This window comes from Acanthaster planci, linkage group LG10 (assembly GCF_054643075.1).
Source record: "Acanthaster planci isolate LZ-2023a linkage group LG10, COTS_SCS, whole genome shotgun sequence".
Taxonomy (NCBI): Eukaryota; Metazoa; Echinodermata; class Asteroidea; order Valvatida; family Acanthasteridae; genus Acanthaster; species Acanthaster planci.
Genome location: NC_141786.1, coordinates 9,524,039 through 9,547,917, shown reverse-complemented (window position 1 = coordinate 9,547,917; position 23,879 = coordinate 9,524,039). Strand labels below are relative to the sequence as shown.

Below are 23,879 nucleotides of genomic sequence, written 5' to 3'. Positions count from 1 at the left end.
TGCAGGTGACGCCCTCTCTTGTTCACTCTCGGAGTAGATACTGTACGGATAGGCGTTTTTCAAGCATTTGCATCTTCTCACTTTCTGCCTTGGGGAAATAAGGGCCGTTTTCTAATACTCAACTTCGGCTCCGTGTCAGGCTTCAACTGTTGTTTAACTAGCTGACGTTGAAGCTGTAAGCGCAGTAATTAGTCTAATAGTGCCACAAAACATCAAATAAGATGTAAGAAATTCAGAAATTACAGTAATCCAATTTAATTCAAACGCTTCAGGCCCACAATCGGGGATTGGTTTTGGGAACGAAGCCTGAGACGGAGCCCAAGTCAAGTATTGGAAAAGGGCCTAGATTTATTTTGGTCCAACCATTACTCCCGCAAACAACTGACAAGGCCAGGAGCCGGTGCTTTAATGTAAATGTTATAAGTTATAATGTCACACTTGCGTGCTGTCTTGAATACGCTGGTCTTTCCAAACTATACATTAGAAACACCATAGTTTGTGCTGGATTACCATGCTAATTTTGATTCGGTGCGTGGAGAAGTTGCAAGGTATAGATGACGTGAACAAAGATGTGATAGGTGACGGCCAGCTCTTTTCCAGTCGCAGTTGAAGTTTTGGCTAGCCTTAATTCACAGTAGTTCCGCAAAGGCTGCATTATATAGCATTGGTAGACCTACGTGCCCGAGGAAAGTACATTGCTATTTTTAAACCTATTGTTATAAAGTCCAGAAGAAGTGACGACTGCACCCGGTGTTGGGTATTCATCGCTGACCTGAGGTCAGCTTGCTTATTTTGTCAACAAGCTGTTGAATGGTTTTTAAATGAACATTGAGTTTTGGAATGTGTACGATACTTTGAAGGTCGTTTTTATCAGGGAAAGAACATGTACCCATTTAAGTGCACTGCTCAAAATCTCAGTTGTTTATTTATAGGTTCGTAGTCGCGACTATTCGAGCATAATATTGTGTGAGCCAGCCTACTGGGGTAGCTAATTTTCGTTTAGCATGGCTGCCGAGAACCGTTTGTTGTCAGAAGTGACAAGACAACCGCTGGTTGACCAACTGACGTGTCCGCGTTGCTTGAAGAGATATGGCGAGTCTGAGAGGAGAGCAAAATTGCTCACGTGCCTGCACGGGTTCTGCCTTGGGTGTCTGGCCGAGTTGGTGCGGAACTCGCCTGAGTTGAAATGCCCTGTCTGTCGGCTGACGACTCATCTCCCGGCGGGTGGCGTGCATGGTCTGCCAGACAACTTCACCGCGAAGACGCTGACGGAAAATTGTCCGAATGTGGATCTGACCGGGTCTAGTGACCTTTACTGCGGTTCGTGCATCGCAGACGAAGGCCCCGCCATCAGTTTCTGCTCAGATGCCGACTGCCTTTGCTTCCTTTGCCAGGTGTGCGATGAGGCACATCGTAAGATGCGTAAATTCAAGGACCATATCGTTTGGTCCATGGAAGACCTGCAGAAGCGGACGGAGAAACACGGGCAGGAAAGTCTGTCCCTGGAGGGAGAAAAGTGCCAGGAGGTCTGCTCGTCTTGCTTAGGTCCTAACCACTCCTCTCATAATGTCGTCGATCTGGAGAAGACCTTATCTGATGTGAAAGCCGAGTTGCAGAGTCTTGCTTCTGCTGTCCGGGGTAAACGAGCTCCTGTGTGTCTTATCTCCGGACAAATCCAAACCGAGATCGGCCGAACGAATGATCTGTTTGAAGAGAGATCCGCCGAGGCGTTGGCACTCTTCGGCAGCCTCAACAAACTGCTTCAGAATAGACAGAGCGCGGTCATTGCAGAAATGAAGGTCATGTGTGTCGGCAGGATGGGCTATCTGAAGCATCTTGCCGACCGTGCTGAGTCACTAGCCGCCCAATTCGACTCGGCCTGCAAGTTAGCTGAGACAGCCTGCAAAATTGGCCACCCTGTCAACCTCGTGAAGGCCAGCGGACAGACTGTTGCACGGCTCCGCGAGCTCGACGCTATAGATGTCAACAGTTACCTGCCTTTCCAGTCGGCGAGCGACACCTTTCTGTCCTTCGGCGAAGACCGTCATCAGATCGTGTCCGACTTCAATGATCTCCTGTTGCGCCTTAGGTGGCTCAAGGAACGCTCTGATGACGCTGCGTTGCCATTTAAGCTGGATTTCCCCGGGAGAGTGGGGTCATCACCCTTGCCCGCCAATGCCACACATAAAGTCCGTCTTTCGTCAGGCGATCCTGCGTGCTCATTTGACTGTCTGCTTGCATACCTTCGATTACCAGACGGAAGTACCACCGAGTGCACGGGTGGCCAGAAGTGTGGTGGCTCTTACGAGTTCGAGTTCCGAACTTTGAAGGCGGGACTTCATCAGCTGAACATCAGCATCTCTGGAGTGCCCATTAAAGGTAGTCCCTTTCCAGTCAATATCGAAGAAAGTCCACCCTTGATGTCGACCGTCACCCGTGATGACCCTCCTCAGAGTGATACCAAACTGGTTACCGACGTGACGTGGAAGGACGCATTTGCCAAATGTGAACACGACGTCGTCGTCAAACTATCTGGCCTTGGGAGTCTTCCAGCCCCGCCTGTTGTGACTGCGCTGTTTTCCATGGGCGATAGTTCCCGAGCAACCCATGACCCTAGGACCTCCACAGACGAGGCAAAACAACTCCCGTCCACGGAAGCACAGGTGACGCCAATTGACGAGAATGGGTCCTTTCGGATCGTCTACACTCCCCCATTTGCAGGGAAGCTGAATATGTCGGTCTTCACGGACGGGGTTCCCATCCCCAACAGCCCCTTCGTCATCAAGGTCGACCCCTTACATCCAGACTCCACGGTTGTTTCAACGCGTAGCTTGGGGAAGTGCCCTCTAAACACCGCAGTCCTGGACATGCCGTATGCGCTTAACCTAAAAACCCATGATCATCTTGGGAAACCACTGACTTCCGGAGGCTATAGTGTTACAGCTGAAGTTCAATTATCGAGCTCCAGCGAATTACTGAGAACATACGACGTCGAAGATAACCAGGACGGCAGGTGAGAGTTGGTCATTTAAAGGAAGCATAAGTCTCACCGGTATTTCTGCAATCGTTCCCTCTTGTACAAGTGGGCTTACTCAGGCTAATTCAATACCCCGCTTAACACTGTGATTCAGGAGCGTAAACTCCCAAGCAAGGGGCTTAATATTATAACCCCCACCCTTTTGACTGGGTAGGTCATTCTGGGCACACTTTGAAAAAAAATGAAAACTATGAACTGTAAATGCACCGTTTGGACATAAATTTCACGTATTGTGTCTTCCATGAAGCATGAAAGCATACAATACATAGCATAATAAGCCTTGCAAAATGTTATACATGTATGTTGTCCCACAGCCACTCTCTTAATACGGCCGTTTCACACTAGTGCGCCACCAAGAGTTTGCAACGCGTTGGCTAATCACAATGCGCGGAATTTGTCGACCCATTGCGCGTTTGGAAAGGGTCGACAAATTTCGCGCGTTCTGATTGGCCAGTGCGTTGCAAACTCTTGGTGGCGCACTATTGTGAATCGTTCGTATTCAAAAGAGTGAAAACTAAAACTTTTTGATCGAAAATTCAGTCGGGAACTGGGGACCAGACGTATTTCTTCAATCGATGAGATCCAGTTTTCACTCGAACTCCGACTGAAGAGATTATTTTGACAGAGTATTTCAATCTAAATTGAGAACGATTTTCATTTTAAAACGTCTTTGTCCCTAGTTTTAATCTCTGGGACTTAGAGAGCACCACTCGGCTGCTTTTAGACATTCAATCTCGGCATTTTCGACGTCATCCACCCATAACCTTAGACACAGATTTACGTCACTCGTGATTATGATTGACACCAATTGCTGAACTGTCAAAAGCCCAATTTTGTCGTTTGAAAATCTACATGAATCTTTCAACACCAACAAACACGTGGCAAGCACATACACTCCCCACTCAGTGACTAAGTACTGAATTTTGTCCTCGGACTTTGAAGGAATTTAAAATGAAGGCGATACCCTTCTTTGCCATGCCTTCAAATTTGTGTTCGCTTTTAAATTTGTTAAACAAATCCAAATCATCACATTTTTTCCCAGTTACACGGTAACGATTAAACCCCGTGTAGCCAAGTGCCACCACGTCAGGATCAAAATCTGCGGCATCCCGATGAAGGCTGCTATGCCGCTGGTGATATCAGTCCAGGAGAGCCTACCATTTGAAGATCCACCGGGTGGGTACAAGGCCCCTTCTGGAATGGCCGTAGACATATCGCACCGGTACGTACATGTCTAATCTCTTCATCAGTAACGTTTTGGGTGGGAGGAGTACTCAGCAATTTCCTGATTTTTTAAAAAAAAAATTGTACTCCCCCAGAACAAATAAATAAATAATAATAATAACAAAAAACCAGCACCGTGGATCGAAACTGTTAATTTTCCACCACCACAACAACAACCACCACCTCTACCACCCACATCAAGAAACCCACTTCTTGCATTCACTTTCAACGACTTTCATATATATTTCTGGAAAGTCTCAGCTCCGAACTGATTTTGCAGGCCCTCTTTCGAATACAGCAACTCCATCTTGGTTGCCGACTGTGGACGGCTAGGATGCCAAGTTTATCGGCTGGAGCCCGACGGTAACTTTGAGTTAGTAAGATCGCTCGATCTGGACCTTCAACTGCGCAAGAAGATGGTTCTGGAGATGGCGGTGACGAAGGAAGGAAAGCTGGCGGTGCTGGTGCCGTACTACAAACGCGTGGTAACCTGCGACGCCCACGGGAAGTTGGAAGACAGGTAAGCGCACATCGCTCAAAGTGTCGGGTTCACCATGAAGTGACGTACCGTCCATGGAGTTTGTACCCACGATACGTCAGCCCGTGGTGCGGCAGCATTCCACGACACGTCACTTCGTGGTGAAACCACAGCGTGGGACAAGATTCCGTGCAGCGCCCCCTGTGTATCTAGGGACCTTGCTTTTCACTCGCCACAGTTGGTTGGTTTATTTACTGCTTTTCGAATGCTGCCGCGTACGCAATGAAGCAACCACAGTACAAATTTGAGCCCTTTTAACATCATACAGGTAAAATGTCAATAGTCAATGTCTTATGAATGTGCTACAAGTAACAAGTTTGCTAAATTTATGACTTTTGTTTCTCGTCCAAGATTACCAACATTTTCCCACGTGCAGGTTGTCTTAGGTAACACGCCCATTGAACGAGTTTATTTGTATAAATATCTTGGAGTTACTCTTGAGGAATATTTATTTATGCCTTGGTCTAATCACGTTGAAGATACTACCCAGAAAATGTCTATGAAAACGGGGTTTTGCGGTGTTCTTCGAAATCCTGCACCTTCCCACTTCAACGTAAAATGTCAAGTTGTGACGTGATCTGGCCGTTATTTCATTGAGTTCTGACATATTTAACAGTTTCTTCTGAGTTATTTTCGTCACGTGGTATTTGAAGATATTTACTGTTTTTTTCTTCAGTGAGAAACTTTCGTTTTTGATTTCCAGGTCTTACTCCATATTGTTAACCCACTTTTATTCCATTTTACTTCATTTTAATGTATTGCCTTTAACATTTTACTTGCTAGATTTAGTTGTGCCCTGTGCTTTACAGTGTTTATTCCTCTTATTTTAAACTTTACCCGTTTTATTTATTTTACTATTTTTATAATATTAGATTACCGTATATTAATCAATGTATGTTTCAAATTGGATCAGTGCCATTTATGCAAAGCAGTTTCCTAATAAGGTTACCCTGTATAAATAAAACCAGTTATTATTGTATTATTATGTAATCCAAACAGGTGGTCTTGTACTGAGGACAACATCAAACCTGTCAGCATCATCCTCACTCCAACAGACCACGTGATCATCGGAGATAGCCATTCACAGAGGCTCTACGTCCATCAAAACAAGGGGGAAATCTTTGCTCGCATTGAGCTGCCGAAAGGATCATTGGCCGTCGGAGCGCACAACGTCTGCCTCGACCGCTCTCACGAGGAGAGCAGCATCATTGTGGTCATGCATTCTGAGCCGTATCACATCCTAAGGTACACCATCAACGGGGCTCTGGTCAGCAAGATTGACTCTCCCGCCACAACCGCTCAACTGGCCGCAGTGTCAGCACCAGAGGGCGTCCTCATCGTCAGCGTAGAGGGAAGGCTCCTGGTCCTGGCGTTCACTCCCCAGAGCGATGGGGTTTCGGTCGTGAAGGAGTTTCAGACGCGCCACACGTACACAAGACTGGCCGTGACTGGGGACAGATGCTTCGCTGCTTTCAACCCGACTGGAAAGCACCTGGTTAAATACAGTTACTTTACCGCCAGCTAATGAAATCCACACAACAAACACCAAATTCCCTGACAAAACATCAGATTTGAAGAAAGGTTAAGGGTTTGCATGCAGGCTTCCACTCTCGTAAGAAATGCACATACAAGGAGACCAGCGGGGTTTCGAGCGGGGTGGTGGTGGGAATTGGAGCATCCCCCCGACGGCTTTTTTTTGTCGAATAATACCTGAGTAGGGAGGAAAGTTTTGGTATTACACAAATCACACCCCTTGGTTGTAGTCGTCATACCTATTGGCAACGCGTTACATGAATGAGAGAAGATTCTCTCAATTGATTCCATGAAAGTAATTTTATCATAAAATATACTGTTGAAGGCTTGGTCTGAAAGGTTTTTCATGTGTAAAACTTTGTTATAATCCTTTTTAATGCTTTTCAAACAATTAAATTCCAGGAACCTGCCAACGTTGCCCCAAACCATATGGTAAGTAAAAGAAGTGGATGGATGTTTGCTGCTACCAGATAAGACGTAAGGCTTCATGTAACAAAAAAGCAATATACAATGATTTTTTTGAGAAGCATAAACGATCAGGCTTGTAACCTGCCAAAGTTACTCCGGTTGACGATAGTATTGAAAAACGAGGACAACGTGATGCTTAGAGTAGTGCAGTTAACGACACACATTCACCATTTATTTCAACAGCAATCTCTAAATAATTTCCTGCAATGCTAAACGTTTTGCAACAGTTTGGACCCAGATTTGGATATTAGGCTAGTTGTTGGGTAGATGTAACAGGTGTACGCTGACGGAAAAAAAACTCAACATCTTCTACAGTAACTGTGCAGAAACGTCCTCATGAATACACGCGTAAAATGAAATTGTACAACTTTCTGACAAATGCAAAGCTACAAATGAAACTACATAACTCGTCTATACTTTCAAAGAACACTATTTGACAACCGTTTGGGTTACGTGTGTTCAAAAGTGAAATGTAAAAGAATGTTACTTGACCATGCTTTTTGGATCGTGGTGTCAGTCGGGTTAGTCACTGTTTATAGGGGTTTGTGCTTTCTGTTGAAATAACTAAAACGAATTTGGTAATCAAACATGTCTTAGGAGAGCTTGCTCATTTGCTAGGTACATGTACCTACGCAAAAAAAAAATCTGGGAAACAAAGGCACTTTAAGCCAGCAAAATGTGAACGTCACAGTGTTTTCATGGATAAGGAAATCCGATTAGCATTATAGCTTAAGAGGCATCACAGCGACTTTATTAATAGCGAAAACAAGAAATATAATGTTGACTGAGACACGTATGGGTATGTGTCAAGAGCTGTTCTAGAATATTTATCACACAGACCCTTTAAAGTTACAACAGGCTTCTTTAAAGTACACTTTTGCCCTTAACTAAAAATCTAAATGATGTACTCAACTTCATCTTGTAATTAATTAAGCATCATTCTTCAATAGTTATAAATGCAAAAGCTTTACATGAGTATAAGAAAAAAAAGTTGGAAATATCCCTTTACCTAGAACTACTTATACTAGACCCAAAGTGTAATTATAAACATGAGCCCCAAAGAAAGAAAAAAAACCAACGAACTAATCAATCATAATCCCGAAGGCAATCTCGCGCTAATTGAACAAAAATTGTGATATAAGCAAATCATGTCTTTACCATCACCATTTTCTCTAACCAAGATGGTGTCATGCGTAGAGTCGAAGCACAGTCAGGGGTAGTGCAGGTGTCTGCCAATTCTGGACATCCTGTTGCATCCGCTGCCGACTGCTGAGTATTTACACGTCTTTATTCTCACTAATTCTCACTCATTCCAGTCACTTGCCCTTGGTGTCTTTTCTGTCAACGGGATCAGCGATACTAAACAGTCAGTCGTAGGAAGCGATTGATCAACTGGGCTTCCAGTCCATTTTGGATCATAATTATGTACACTCTGACAACAGCCCGCGGGGACAAAGCTAGCCACTTTGGCTCTTCAAGTGTAGAACTCTGACACAAGATAGGCGCTCGATTTTCCCCCGCAACTTTACCGAGCACGTTTTGGCATGACAAACGCATCACTAGCATTTGGACAAAATGCCCTATATTTCAATAGCCTAAACAGGGCTGTCTGCCTCGAGCAGAAGCACCCCCTCATCGGCTGAAGAGAGCCATGCCGGTAGGAAGTGTTCATTTCTTTGGCAGTGACGTGACCTTAACGGATGCATTTCATAGTCGTTTGTGAACCAGCGAAATGCGCTTTCCAGTTTCCGTTTCTAGGAATAGTGCGCCCGCTTTTGGTACACCTCAGGCCTCCTATAATCACTATAATTATCCAAGGATTCCCACTGTAGTCAACCTAATTCACGGGGAAGCCATATTTAATTTGTGTTCCCTAATGTAATCTATTAAATGGGATGATGCAAGGCTAATTTGACTTCAAAACCTCACATTTTTAATGTGGCCAAAACATTTTGAGAATACAAATATATTGCAGATACTAAATTCTTCAGAAATTGAATTTATATCAATTATTTCGTTTCAATAATGAAAAAAGTTCTACCTAACTTTCGAGATGGCCAACACATGCATCCAGCCAAATGCGCCGTCGTGTGATTTACCTTATCCAGGCGAACCTCCATTTCTTCTTCCATCTCGCGGATATCCTCAATTGTGAAGTCAAACCACTGGTCAGCCCAGCAATACATCTGACGATGTAGCTGCATGAAATATCTCCTAGCAGCCTGGAAAGAGACATATTCAATAGACGTTTTACTAATACGTTTTGAACATGAACAATTTTGAACATAACCTATCCATTGCAGATGTATAGCAGTGCAAACTTGATGGTCATTTTCTCTGAGAATCCTCGGATTTTTGAGATTGTTTATTTATTTTTGTCTTCAAGAAACCCTAAATTATCACCATCCTCTACACGACAATTGTGTGGTGTATAAGATGGTATTGTGATGCACAAAATAAAAATTTGCTCCCCTGAGTGGAAAGAAGTTAAACCTGCTCTTTTTCGAGCGTGTCCAGTAAGTGATATTTGTTATTCAGGTTTTCATGGACCACACATAGTTAACTTTTTGTGCATGCGCGAAAGACCAACGTCAGGGCAGCCTCACCGCCGTAGCAGAATTCATCTCAGACATGCAAACTGCTTGTAGACATATGCCGTTGAAGGTTAATGAAAATAAGCTTTCTTATGGGACGAAAATATAGGCCTAATGGTACTCTTTACTGGGCGTAACCATTTTAGGCGATAGAGTAAAAACCAGCGAGAGCAACGAACGCTATGAGTCCGAGAGTGGGCTGGCTAGAGGATGATGCATCGTTCCCCTTATCTCACCGTTTATTTTAAGCCCATGGGAACAGGGAGCCCTGTTAATTTCTGTAGACTTTACGCGCTTCGGATGAAACAAAATATGGAAGTCTATCTTTTGTACTCCAAAACACTTTAGGACCAGAATATCTTACGAAATTGTCCAGAGATGTGTCTTTAGTGAAAACCTAGAGAAGCGGATTGAAATTGTACACCTGCCTTACTGGGCCGCCCTAGCTTTTCGCTGTCATGGCCAATTAATTACCTTCGTGCATAATTATGGTTTTTTTTTAAATTAAAACTTAAGACCCAGTCATAAATGTGGGGTACGCTTTTCGAGGTAACCCATATCAATTTCATTATTTTTACGTCCACAATGAACACATTCACAGCATTATTTTTGATACAGTGTTGTTAAAGGTAATGTAACTAAGGCTGCACCCGAATATCTTGTCTGGAGCTAGGTCTAAGTTTTCGTCCCATTGGAAATGCGTGGAGACGCGTAGACAATAGACCTAGCCGTAGCTCTTGAAGCCCGTTTTGGACACGGCCTAAGGTTTTTCAAGGAGCAAAATGGCGTTGGACCTAATAATTTTATAAAAATTGTGAAATTATTTTGAGACTGTAATAAAATTGATAATATCGTTGCAGAGCAAACCCAAAAGGATACAGGGAATAATATTAAGCTAAAGTGTTTGCCAGCTGGGGTAACCCGAACACTACACGAGATCCTTTCTGATATCGTGAACGGAGACAACGTAGGACCGAAATATTTCGCAGGCTTTATCTTAAAAGATTTAGAGTGAAATTGATCACCTTGACCAGCATTTTCTCTACTTTCTCAGACAAACCCCACCATTTGAACTCCGTCACCACCAGCTTGTAGACACACATTGGAGTAGCTTGGGTCTGTATGAAACCACAACACGACGATCAGTGACCAAAATGTATTACCAGGATTAGTTCAGCCGTAGTTAGAGCTATAATCATGGGCATCAATCCCAGGGGAGGGGGCATATACCCACACCTATTGAATCATTTCCCCCACCCACCCACTGTGTTATGATGAGCAAACAAATTTAAAGCGGATTGTGAAGGATTTCTGGATTTCCCTGAAATCTGAAACATACAGCATTTGATGTTGTGACCATGGGCGTAAATCCAGGGGGGGGGATACATAAATCACCCCAACCTTTTGAGTTGGGAAGGGCTTTTGGTTCACCCCCTTTATTTGTTCTTTTACGGGGAGCAAAACATTAAAGAGGATTTGAAGAATTTTTCTGACTTCCAACGAAAAATGCATGTAATTAATACTACTCAAAAGGAAAAACAAAAACAAATCCATAAATATGCCCCTCTGAAACCATGATTACAGATATACATTAATATCGTAGACATCGACCTATATAGAGTCAAAATGGTGTCCCGTTCCCCGCTTTTCAAATTTCATCACCGGGCAAGTCATCCCCCCACCTTTCGCCATCCCCACCCCCAATTCCCAGTACAAATTTACTCCATTGATGGTGACCACTAGGTTGCGAAAGCGGTCGACGATGCAACAGCTAATGAGCCAACTTGGTATTTCAAAAAAGCACAACCGTTTGGAAACAAAGCTCACACTGGAGTCCATGTAGGGGCCGTGCTCAGTGATAGGGGCACGTATGTTCGGTTCCCATAGACTGCACGTGCATTTAGTTTGGGCATCCGCGCATGCGCAACCGTGACATAATATGTATTATGGTCGTCTGCCTGATGATTTTTCCAGCAGACGACGCATATCGGTGGTGACCCATGTGAGGGATTTGCGCGGCCATTTCCCTTGAAGACCTCGTGTGTGAATAAATTGACAAGAGTCTATCGAAGGGTGATATTCAAATGCTTCTGGTAAGAAAGATCTCCGGCTAAGGATAATTATGAAAAAACATCATTTTTTAAACCTAATTTTGTGTCTAATTGCAATTATGCCACATCGAAGAATAGTAACTCTTATTAAAAAAGTTCATTACCTCTAGGAAGAAAACCTTTTTGGAAATTCACTTCGTATTTCATTGGGACCGTTTATTTTTCGTCATTTTTTGTGTTTTGCACCTTACGTAGTGCCCAATTTCACACTTTTGTCAAATTATCCTCAGATCGCCAGTGTTACTCTCTGGAAGACCAATAAATCGTTTGTATCCATCAGTTTATTTCATCAACATCAGGAGCCGTTTGTCTGACATGCGGTACGTTTTTCATGCGGATTCAAATTTGCGCAGCTAGTCCGACAGCGGTCAAAAATGAGATGTCCAGATTTTGGGCAAGGCATACACGTACACGCACACCCCCTGGATACGAGTACGTTTCGGTACGAGTCAACTTTTACTGCATTGCACTAATACGTACAACGACTTCAAATTGCCCAACTAAAAGGCACAAACAAAACCTTTCCGTTCTCGTTCATACGGTTTTCTTCTTGCATGATGCTTTCTCAATGGAGCGTGCATGATATTCCTCACCATTCACAAGTACAAAAATGTCCAGGAAACCCGGTAAAACGAAAAAAAAATCCCCTCTAAAATGTTGACTTCACTTCCAACTTCTGACTCTGTTTACGTGAGAAAATGGTTATTTATTAGTGCGCAAGTTAGCAATAGGGACTTTGAGTGTTTAAATTTTAATCAGTATGGAAATGAGGGGCAAACAGCTTCATCTTAGCTTGATGTCGATCGATTTCTTTTGGGGTCCACCTCTCCGATCCGAGTCAAGAGCCATTTTACTGGCATGTAGCTGTGGTAGGAGTTTAGTACGCATGCACACAAACTAAATGAGGGGCACGAACACACGTGTGGCAAACCCTACACGCACGTCTCATGACCTCGCGTACGGGCACGCTTCATTTACGGGCGAATGGGCTATTGCATAATCGAACTGGTTCATTAGAACTGCAAGGTACGAATTTAAGAACTACCTTTGGGGTCCATGGGTATCCAATCAAGAAAAAAATGGAAGTCTTGTCTCGTGTAGTCGTCATTTTCATTCGTCAGTGCTCTTCCATAAGAAATAATGTATTTTGTCAGAGTTCAAAGAGCTGATGGTTTAAACTATATAACGTGGTAGACCATGTAGGGCCTAGGGGCTTGACCACAACAGAAACCTCGGGTGATACACAGAAGTTTTTATCCTTTACTCTATATTATTCTATCAATGATTCCCTCAAAAAAGGAAAAGAAAAAAAAAAGATCAGTTTAAAAACAAAGTTTAGTTCGCTGCCGACCGTAGCTGGAACTTTCAAATCATGAGGCTAATCAAAAGAAATCAGAGCGTGCAAAGGCCGTAATTGCGTTACCTGCCAGTCAGGAGTGAGATTCAATCTCTCTGAAGTGAAACATTTTGTAGGATCCTCGTCCTCCTTGTAGTCCTGTAACATAAACAACGCAAAAGGAAAGTAAAACCAAAAAATAGATACAGTGACTGAAGACACCGTGAGCATTACACTAGCTGTGATTTTAACATAACTGTCATACTTTTAAAGAAAGACATTCAACCACACAGTAACGTTCAACTCTTAACGCTGGTTCTTCGCCCATCCATCAAGATGTCACGAGCAAGGCACTAGCTAACAGCAATTCACACACAAAAAATACAGTTTTGGGAGCCAGTTTGGGGTAGTGGTTTGGGGGTTGAATTTTCAGTCCCTACCCGATTCCGTGGGTTTTACCCAGACTATTCCTCTGGGGTTTTCCTCCCACCTCTAACACCGTAACTGCTTCTCATCATCCCCTCTTTATACAGATGTGGGCTGTTTGGCGGCTACCTGAGGCGCCTTCTAAGCCTGCGACTCGCGTTGTAAATCTGAGGGCCTCTTTGGACAACAGTACTGACACTGATCAGAGCTTACCCTCATCAAAGATAACATAAATAAAACCAAATAAAGTTAGTTTATTGTACACCGTAGAGCAAAGACGCAATCTGTCTAATCCTTGGTGCCAGCAAGAGGCCCCCCATGATGCAAAACTATTGGGGTACCATTTTCAGGGCAACAGAGGCGTGATCTATTTTTTTGGGGGGGGGCTAGTCAATAACCAGGCGTCGTTGTATTGACCAGGAAAAGCCCTCGTCCTCTCCAATAATGTGGACACGCCAACTGTCACCACGGGGAGCTTAGGCAAAGACCCCCCGTGGGAGACAAAGTTTCAGCTTACCCTGGGGTCTATGTCCCTTGTGATGTCTATGTTGATCACCTCCCTGTGCATGTAATTAGCTTCGTAATAAATGTCGTTGAATACCTACCAAATGAGAGAAGAAAACAGGTACATCGATTGTGAAATTTAACATGAGCGTGGTCAATGATAGATAACAAATGATCAGAAGCGTGACTCGGCGTGTGTGCTTGATATTTACGGGAACTGCTCTAACTGGTCGTCAAGGGGAAGGGGGTGCTACCACACACACTTCCACGTTGCTACGCAACCAGTGCCTTCATGTACTTCGTACAATACCTGCAAGAATTCTCGCCACCTGATTGGTGGAGCATTGGTCACATATTATTAAACTGCTCGTACTATACAACAGTACCTATTGAAAAGAACCTCACTTTGCCGGACTAATTCCTGCCCCAAGTCAAAATTATACACAGTAAAGAAAGAGAAAAATAATGTGGGGACATGAACCAGTCTAACATAGCACAGTACTCTCAGTTGGCGAGAGGTGGCCATGCGTCGGGCACGAATCTTTTTCGCTACATGGCGGATGTTATTACGGTAGGCTCGTTTGGACTTCAGACAAGAAGTGGGAATGACGACGGAGATTTACATTTATAAACAACAATGGATGTTTCATATTCATGCAATGGTTAGCATATATTCATGAGGGAACATATGAAAAGTTTCATTCCACTCAGGTTTGCCTCGAGGGATGGAACATTTCATCTGTCACCTCAGGAAACTTGCCTCACCACTGCATTCCAGGATACACATTATTTGTAACATGTATTACGCAAACCTTTACTTTGATACTGGACTAGTTTACGAAGAGATGCCCTTGCAGCAGTGGACTTACACTAACGCGCTCGTTTAGCGTATAGGATTTTTATTTACTGCAATTTGTCAACATTAGCCAATTTGGGGCTTGTGATTTACTTTGTCTACTATTCCCCAGCTTAATCAATTTTTTTAGATCACTACTTTGAAAAAATCGAAGAAAACGCAGTTTATTTTTAACTCTCGAAGCGCAGCTGGTGTAACTTGTCTCGCAAAAATCCACGGGAGACGTTTCTGAGTGCGTGTTCAATGCACAGGCCAGGTCGATCTGCAGACCGATTATGGCCCTCAAAAATGCATTTTTCCCATAGCTTTGCGTAGTATTAGTTGTTGGCAAATTTACATTCGAGTTTGTGTTTTCTCTTTAACCATGCAACGCTGAGAATCTATCGAATATACAACGTTTCACCTGTAGATAAAGTGATTGCACTCACCGCGACCACACATACTGCACATGTAGGCTACATGTACATGTGCACGATCGACCACACAATCATTGTTTGCTCTCCACACGTATACGTCGGTAACAACCGTCCACACACCTCAGTGCCCGGCCCATCATAAAGACTTCATTAATAAACAGATATGGAAACGATCCTTGCATTTTGGGCATGGGAGTTACTGTTATTGGACAAAAACAGAAAGCTAAATGTTCCCAAATAGGAGATTTTGTCCGAGAAAACCAGGCTTCGGTAGGGAGCTCCGATATTGGACCAAACCATTATCTGACGGGTGATAGCGAGATGATTATATTCACATGGGGTAAACCTCCACACTTCATAAAGAAACTTTAATTTTAAACCAGTCCAAATTCTCCTTTTGCGTGTTAGTTATGGTTATGTATCTTTTTGTACACTTAATCATGAGTTCAGGCTTACCGGAGGCGTATTGGCAGTTTGTATATTACCCGTTCATATAGACTCAATGCTTTAGACACGTTTTCGCTGCGCCTGTTAACTTAACGGTTGTGAAATATGAGCCAACTGTCTGGACGATCTTTGGAAATAACATAAAATCTGTGTTCTCTCGAAAATGACTGCATTTCTAGCAGTAAGATTTTACAGATTGACACTATCATGTAGTTACTTTACAGTAAGGCATTTCAAGATAATTTGACAGTTGCGTTTTGAGATCTTGCAAATTCTATACACGCCCTTTGAGCTCTAGGGGCGCGTGCACTAAGATGACTTACAAAGGTTTCACATGAGTTGTCATTTTAAATCCCAATGTGGCAGCTGTTTGCAAAAACTCAAATTTTGTCCACGTGGTCATTCTTGCTCTTTGGAGTCCAATTGAGGCATCCAGTTACATCTTTTGGTGTCCACATGACATAAGTTATACCACAAGCTCTTTGACAATAAATTTATGCATGGAATTAGTCTTCTTTTTAAGTGGTGAAGCAGAGAGTTCAAGTTCTTACGTCGTCCTGTTGGCAGTTATCAGCCTCCTTAAGCCGTGTGTAGGTTGTAAGGTGAAAGTTGTCTTTCATGTAGAGGGGACTCTAGACGAAAAGAAAATAATGGAAGAGAAGAGTTAACTCGGATAAGCCAGTTTATAACACCTCATAAGGAAACAAGAGAGAACCTCCCAAAGAGAGTCCATTAGGAGAGAGAGAAAATAATCGTGGTGTCGTAACGTTTGATCTGACCCGCCTCGAGGAGAAGCACCCCCTCATCGGTTTAAAAGGACGGCCTTGGTCGGAAGTATTCAATTTGTTGGTAGCGGTGCAACCGTGACGTGTGCATGTCCTAGTCGTTCGTGAACCAGCGAAGTTCAATTGCAACCAAAGGATCTGCTGTCGCTACGAAAACAGCGCCCTCTCTTGTTCCCGCTCGAGGCCAATTATTGTTCTTTCCTTAAGTCATTAGGGTTATGCTAGGTCTTGCTGCATTCGAGGCATTATTCCATATATGTGGGCAATACATTGTACTGGTCTTACGGTGAGTTCATGCTTGTTAACATTATTATTTTTTTATTGTTTGTCTGTTGGTGTTTGTATGTTTTGGTGTATACGTGTTTGAGTTTTTATCCCTTGAGCCCTCGAACGTTGTACATAGCTTTTCGTCACTATACCAAGGACATTACAGTGCAGAAAGATGTATGTCAGATGATGAAGAAACAATGATGTCATCGAGGTCCGTGTTACACCCTCTCGAATAAACAATTTCCAAGGTCATATGCTAAACTGAAATCCAGGTTCGATTATGTTCAAATGTTGTACCCATAAAGACAGAACTTGATATAGTGATTTAGGTGACGTCATCATGATTCATTATTTTCTTTTATGATTGCATGACTCCCCCCCCCCACCGTCATTATTCCCTACAGTATTTCCACCGTGCGAAAGCTTGTAGAAGCAAACCTGTTATTCTGATGGTTGTGGTTAATTATGGTTTATCACAAACACTATCGCATATTTTTTTGAGATTCATCATGACATCATTAACAATGCGAAACTGGACCTTACTGAACAAGATCAAACGTTAATTCCTCTGATATTGTTGACGTCACGAAAATAACTTCTGAACGATGGATTTTTGGATATTTATCTTTTTAGTCTGATTGAACTTGTCGGCAATGTTAAGGTTGGAATTATAACGTGGAACTCTCCTAATTTACAGTCTATTCATAAAGTACGTGTCGGCCATTATAGGTCTGTGATGAAGTCTTCGTACGATTTTGGGTCTGGTTTTTCATTTGCAGATAACTTCTAGAGGCCAGTTTGTTTTACGCAGATCTAGATCTCGTGCAAGTTCGATCAGTGATTCCATCGCTGGTTCGCACCGTCTGTTAGGCTAGGTTTGGTGTCCGGAAACCAACGACAGATCAGAAATCGTGATCCAGATCATTGTGAAACAAACAGGCTCAAGGACTATGTGCAGTTTGAAGTCAATATCACGTTCACTCGGAAAACTGTTTGTTTTTCATTTGGCGAAGAAATTCCTTCCCGACCATAATGACGTCATACTTTGATGGTGCAAGTAAAATTGACTTGCATTTATTTTTTCCCAACTAGAATGGACTCTATCCATTATTGCGTATTTTAAACTCCCCTGTGGAAGCAGTGCATTAGGGAAGTGTAAAGGTCTAGTCATTGGTTGGAGCAACAGATGATTAAGAACCCTCGGGGCAGCCCGGATGCCCCCAAAACGAAGGGTGTTGTCACCCCTTGGAGATTCTTATCTCCAGTCAGTTCCCGGTCATGCCTGAACCAGTCCGACTGTTTTATGGTCGCCAATACATCCCCAGATCCCCTTTAACTAGACGTTATTAGCAAAACCATAGAGCAAACGGAATGAAATTCACCTTTATACGTCAGGGCAACTACAGAATTTCAGAAGTAAAACGTTCCTACGTGTTAACCTTATGATCATACAAACTGAAGTAATTCACTCTTGATCTGCGAAATGTAACATGACAATGAGCAGCGAACGCTAAGAAACGCTAAGAACGCTAAAAGAAACTCTATCGAATGCAAAGTTTTTCAAAATAATTTTTTTAGGTTACTCGTAGTATAGAATTTTGACAGAAATTGCAGCACAAGCAAGCAAGAAAGCAAGCAAGCAAGCAAGCAAGCAAGCACGCAAGCAAGCACGCACGCACGCAAGCAAGCAAGCAAGCAAGCAAGCAAGCAGGCAGGCAGGCAGGCAAGCAAGCAAGCAAGCAAGCAAGCAAGCACGCACACACGCACGCAAGCACGCACGCAAGCACGCAAGCATGGACGCAAGCACACAAGCACGCAAGCAAGCAAGCAACCAACCAACCGACCGACCAACCAACCAACCGACCAACCAACCAACCAACCAACCAACCGAAACAAAACTAAAACAAAATACAAAAACAAAAAGCAAAAGGGGAGGAAATTATTACAAGGAGAACGGCTTTTAATTAAAACAAAGTACCCAGGAATGTCCCCATAAAACAATACCAAAAATGACTACATAAACAGAATAAACAACTCCCCACTCTTGACCAATGCGGGATGACAGGGTTGACTATACTCACGCTTAACACCGTCTCCACTTCGGTAAACGCATTCTTTGATATTTCCCGAACCTCCAAACTTCCCCTCGGTGAAAGAGCCCTAATAATGCGCGGGACTTTACTGGAAAAGGTGATACACAAAATGTTACCTGACAGTTTTTACTCCTTGAAATGTTCCAACCCCTCTCGCTTTGCCAGTCTCTTGCAATTCATACACAGCAAACACTGGGGTGTTAAATTTAACACCCCTGGTGTTATCAGAGGACCAACACTTTTCACTGGTGTTAAGAATTTGGTTTTATTTGGTGTCACTTTTAAAACCCTCCAGTGCACTATAACACTTATAGGTGTGCAAAGTAACACCAGCGGTGTTAGGGGAAACCCTATGGTGTGGTCATCTGATTACACGAAAAAAAGTGCTGATTTTAACACCACAGGTTTTCCATTCCAACGCCTTCGACAAATTAAAAAAGTTAGGCCAGGCCTATTGTTTCTTAGGAATACATATGTGAACTTCACAGAAATTTCAACTCAGTGAACATAAATCTTCAGAAAAACAACAGACCCAATGATAGGATTTTTATTTCAGATCAAACGTTGCTGAGTCATGTCTTGAATTGTGCCTGAATCAGCGTTCATTGGAAAGCGGCAACACGATGTCTCGCAGATGAATTGCAGTAACAGTACGTGTGTCTTTGTCGCGTCGACGCCCTCGTGTGCTTTTAATGTCATTTTCCCACCAAACAAAATGCATCTTGACACGCATCATTGGGAATTATCTAGTATCATTTTTTTTCTTCAAAATGGCAACTTGCCAGAAGGAAAAATTTCACAGTCACTTCAGCGCCATAATCATCTCTTAAACCAAACAATTCCCCGGTAAGCGTAACTTTCAAGAATAATTTCATTATTTACGTTTTTGGTAACTGCAAATTATGAAATGTAACTTTGTAAAAGATGCGTTTACCCGTGTAAAAAAGTATAAAGGGGCTTCTAAAGAGTTTGCACAGTATTCCAGTGCCGATGCAGAAGTTGGCATAACTTACAACCACTGTGTTTGGTTTTTGTTTTGTTTTGTTTTTGTTTCTCACGAGGCAGTTTCATCGTACAAGTTATTGGTCTGGGTTCCTACGCGTACCCGCATGACACAACACGTATAAATGTACATATAGAGGTTGCAAAACATTTATAGTTTAGGCTTGACCCTGGCGTATGATGCAGTAACCTAGCAACATTGGTGGCGCTCATTTGTTCAAAAGAAAAGTTACGCACCCCCAACTTAACGCAAAGGCATTGCCATTCGAACAAACGAGACACCAAGCGTCTTGCAAGTGAGAGATTGTTTTCCAGAATACAATTTGACACTCATGTGGTTTACGAACCCAAAATGTTACACCTACTGTTCCGTACCAAGATAGCATAAAGTGATGACGTCGTTAGCGAAAGAATGGTATGGATAGGCGAGCATCATGTGTTTGCCGAAACCGTCTATTGTTTGCTCCTTTTGGCTCACCTCCACTAGTTTCCCCCCCCCCCACACACACAAACACATTGTGTAATGGCTAGATCCGTCAGAGTAATTTTGTTCCACTAACTCAGAACAGCGATAACCAATTTTGTTCTTAGAAAGCGGGGGAAGAAAACATCATTGGGTAAGTAGATCACTGCAAATTTTCTTAACTCCACTAAGAAGGCGTTCCAAAACTTTAGACCGCACCTCGAAGGTGTAGCCCTATCCACCCCACCTCAATCAAATGTTCACCTGAAAGTTTCACCCCTGCGCGTCCAAAAATAATCCGCAGTCTTGTTTACCTGGTAACATGGAAGATTTTGTCCGTGTATTGACCCGTTTTGCCGTTGTCAAACGCCCTCTCTTCATTTACGATGATTTCAACTCCGTCTCCACCTCCCGTATTTAGAAGGCTCCATTCTGCCGTGGACCACAGATGAGCAATCCGATACTATAGTGATTTGAAATACAAAATAGCAGTGAAAGCTTAACAGAAACGGTTCACCCGACCTGTGCATGTAGTCTGATCAATTTCTGCACAAGACAAACCTATTGAACAATGTTTTGTGCGTCCATCTACTTGTCGGTGTTTTAATTTATCTTGCAACAAAATATGCATATTACAGATATGAGAGCGTTACAGTGAAACCTACGACCATGGTATAACAAAACCATTGTTGCCTGCAGTGACTGGGTTCCATGGGTTTTGTACACTTATTGTGACGCGCGCGTGTGCAAGTGTGCCCTTTAAGCTTCCCTATGGAAAAAAAATACATTGCACACAAGGGTCCCTAAGTAGGAAAACATGATATTTCGATTTCACTAACGGACGCGCATCTTTACTTATTGATTACAGCTGTGTTTGTTTTAATTATTTGGTTAGGTAAAATTTTACCTCTCAAAGAATCATATGAGGGTTTGTAATTAATAAACTTTTTCACTTGAAAAAATATTGTCTCTGGCGACTTCTCGAAAACCAGTTTTTCTTAAATATTCACGTGTGACTTGTCATGAAAAGGGGTGAAGATTTGACCCAATTTCTGCGGAACACGCCGCAACACGTAGTTGCCTTATTTCAGTAGATGCTTGAATAGGGAGTGGGCTTTGGAATGCAAAACGTCATTCGAGGCTAAGCAAACCTAATCCCAATAAAAGAAATTTGGAATATTTGTGTGTGTGTGTGTGGGTGAAACCAAGCAATTGGAAAATAAAATATCCACCTGGACGAAAATTCTATTATGTGCCCGTACATAACATGTGCGTATTCCATTTCCCATCTCCTCCCATTTCACTTCTGTCTCACCCGCCCTCTCCAAATTCATTTGAATTTTGGAAATGACAAATTTTTCACGGACGAACACATGTTGCCAAATGTGGAGGGGAACATTGGGGGCTATGATCTCCCTCCCCCTGAACTGAACTCATCAGAACTGAAACGAAACGAAATAAAATGGAATAAAACGAAACACAATAAAACGAAACAAAACGAAATGAAATGAAACAAAATCAGAAAGAAATGAAATAAAAGTGAACTGTAAATGAAATGAAAAAGAATGAAATGAAGTAAAAATAAATTTGAAAGTAAGGAAAAGGAATGTAACGAAATGAAATTATATTAAATCAGTAAGCCACAAAAAGACGAACAGTTCCAACTAAAACAAAGAAAAACAAAACCAAAGATTCATTAGAAATACAGAAATTCAAACAAATACCTCTTCGCGCGAAAAGGGCAGCGGGATACGACTGAAAATAAAATAAAATTGAAAGCATCCAATGATGAAACGGAACAGAGCACAGACACATATCTCTACTACGAGTGGATGGTGTTCGAATCTACGACAGGATTTCCACAAGCGCAGTAAAACATGTAAAAAGGAAGGCCGTCAAAATGGTATTCTTGAGCCAAAACAAGGTTTATCAATTGGCATGTAAAGAAACATAATATGATTATGAAACTCACACTTCATTTAATCTAAACTCAATTCATTTCACAAGTCAGAATTTTGGTCACAAGACGAGTCAAGTAAAAAAAAATCGTTTTTGTCCAGAAACAACGAAAGTCACAAGTCTCTTTGTCCTAGTCAGGTCAAGTCGCAAACTGTTATATTTGCTTCGCCAATGCTGAGGTTGTTGAGTGCACTATTCTGTATAAGACTTGGCGCCAAGTCGATAACTGATTTGGTACAAAGTGGTCCCCCAATGATACAGGCCCAGAGCTGGACCAAGACATGACACACTTTAACCTAGCAACGGAAGTTCCTTTGGTGGGAATTTCACGTCGCTGGTTCCCAAACGACCACGAGATACATGTGTTGCGTGTGTGTCACTACCAACAAAACGAACACTCCCAACCAGTTTGGCCCTGTCAACCAAATGAGGGGATACTTCTGCTCAAGGCGGATTTACTGCTGGAATTTACACGTTACACCCTTACACGAGGATGTTGGTTGCCTCGTCCCCTACTAATGGATGATCAACCATCGAATTACCGACTCTGAGAATTTTTTCTCAGTTTTGTACACAATATATTGGAATTGCTGATGAGTTGCAGGTAGGGGACACTTTGCCTGGTCTATGAACAATCTTATGGAGCCCGTGTTCAGGCCCCTGGGGCTTGTCGTTAATTGATCTTTGCACAACAGGAAGTAACGTTATAAATTGAATTCGGAGAAGACAAAGTTGTCAGCAGAGCTCCTACTGAATTGAGTCATTAACCATCACCCAACCTGGAGTATTGCCCATTGTTGAGTCATTCTCTCTACTTTCTCGGTGACATACATTACTACAGTGATGTGCCATAGTCCTGTGCTAACTAGTGACAGTCCCCGACAGATACACTGAATGTCGTTTTGTACTTACTATTCTTTAAAAATGATGGCGTTTCCTCCCGGCAAACACATGGCAACCAACCACATCAGTAATTTGAAGTGCATCTTGCTGAGGTGGTTCAGAAAACCTGACTTGTGTCAAACAGGTACGCGGTGAGTGCGAAGACGGGCAAAAACCACTGCTGACTGGGGAACCACACACGAGCTACTTGTCCATCAGAATGTGAGAACCAGCATAAAAGCAGTGCTACAGAAAAACTACAATGAACGTAGTTCGCGACAATCAGCCTTGACCAAATTACCATCACAAAAGCTGAAGCGTTGAGTACCCACCGAAACTACCGAACTTACAAAAAAGTAAAAGTATGTTCGGGACAACGAACCCATTGAAAGTAAAAATCTCAGGCAGATCAGAGTCGTCGAGGCTGGAATGCTGTCTCACACGCTGCATAGTCAAACAGCTGCATGGTCCAGTAACCTTTGTGGTTTAGCGGTTGTGAGACCTCCTCCGCCTACTCATTGAAAACTACATAGAGGCAGTATCTATTAAAGTAGAGGAGTGTGGTTGTGAAAAACAACAGAGCTGCTTCGGATTCAGAGCCTTTTCTAAGCATAATTCGTCTATTTTGTGAGCTATTTTAATTCCGAGAAGAAAAATCTTTTAGAAAGTCCTTGCTTTTTTCTTGGATCGCAGATTCTCGAACGAGCACGAACTGCACGGCACAGAGCATATCCTCGCTTGTGCCCCGGTAGCAGCCAAAAGTGCATTCCTGGTGTGGATTTGTGAACAAAAGATGTCCACACGATGCAGGAAAGGAATACGTGTTGTGGACGTTTCCTCCTTCTCTGAAAAGCAAGTTTAGAGGCATTTGGGGGTAGGGGTCATGTGTCGTAAAAGGAAGAAGAATAGTAAAGGAAACCTTGTACAAAAATCAA

At 42.8% G+C, this 23,879-nt stretch overlaps 2 protein-coding genes across 3 annotated transcripts; one reads left to right on the top strand and one right to left on the bottom strand.

The window, feature by feature from the left end:
* Positions 1-193: 193 nt before the first annotated feature.
* Positions 194-9,292, top strand: LOC110978119 (uncharacterized). Its single transcript, XM_022232854.2, has 4 exons — positions 194-3,013; positions 4,080-4,259; positions 4,560-4,781; positions 5,799-9,292. Exons 1-4 carry the CDS (start codon positions 1,005-1,007, stop codon positions 6,322-6,324), a joined length of 2,937 nt encoding a protein of 978 aa, XP_022088546.2. The 5' UTR covers positions 194-1,004; the 3' UTR covers positions 6,325-9,292.
* LOC110978120 (phosphatidylinositol transfer protein alpha isoform-like) lies at positions 6,946-23,134 on the bottom strand. 2 transcript variants are annotated; one of them, XM_022232855.2, is made up of 10 exons: positions 22,975-23,134; positions 21,828-21,858; positions 20,418-20,566; positions 18,627-18,726; positions 16,042-16,122; positions 13,785-13,868; positions 12,929-13,000; positions 10,420-10,512; positions 8,900-9,022; positions 6,946-8,138 (listed from the first exon to the last, which is right to left on the bottom strand). In XM_022232855.2, exons 1-10 carry the CDS (start codon positions 23,046-23,048, stop codon positions 8,097-8,099), a joined length of 849 nt encoding a protein of 282 aa, XP_022088547.2. In that variant the 5' UTR covers positions 23,049-23,134; the 3' UTR covers positions 6,946-8,096. The 2 variants fall into 2 exon arrangements, with proteins under 2 accessions (XP_022088547.2, XP_022088548.2); XM_022232856.2 differs by lacking the exon at positions 10,420-10,512.
* Between the last annotated feature and the right edge of the window lie 745 nt (positions 23,135-23,879).

Excerpts from the sequence above, each read along its gene's own strand:
- LOC110978119 (XM_022232854.2), top strand. The coding sequence starts at position 1,005 with ATGGCTGCCGAGAACCGTTTGTTGTCAGAAGTGACAAGACAACCGCTG. Across the intron at positions 3,014-4,079 it reads GAAGATAACCAGGACGGCAG|TTACACGGTAACGATTAAAC; the intron begins GTGAGAGTTGGT and ends ATTTTTTCCCAG. Across the intron at positions 4,260-4,559 it reads GCCGTAGACATATCGCACCG|CAACTCCATCTTGGTTGCCG; the intron begins GTACGTACATGT and ends TTTCGAATACAG.
- LOC110978120 (XM_022232855.2), bottom strand. The coding sequence starts at position 23,048 with ATGCACTTCAAATTACTGATGTGGTTGGTTGCCATGTGTTTGCCGGGA. Across the intron at positions 20,567-21,827 it reads TGCCCTTTTCGCGCGAAGAG|TATCGGATTGCTCATCTGTG; the intron begins GTATTTGTTTGA and ends AAATCACTATAG. Across the intron at positions 9,023-10,419 it reads TAGAGAAAATGCTGGTCAAG|GCTGCTAGGAGATATTTCAT; the intron begins GTGATCAATTTC and ends GTCTCTTTCCAG.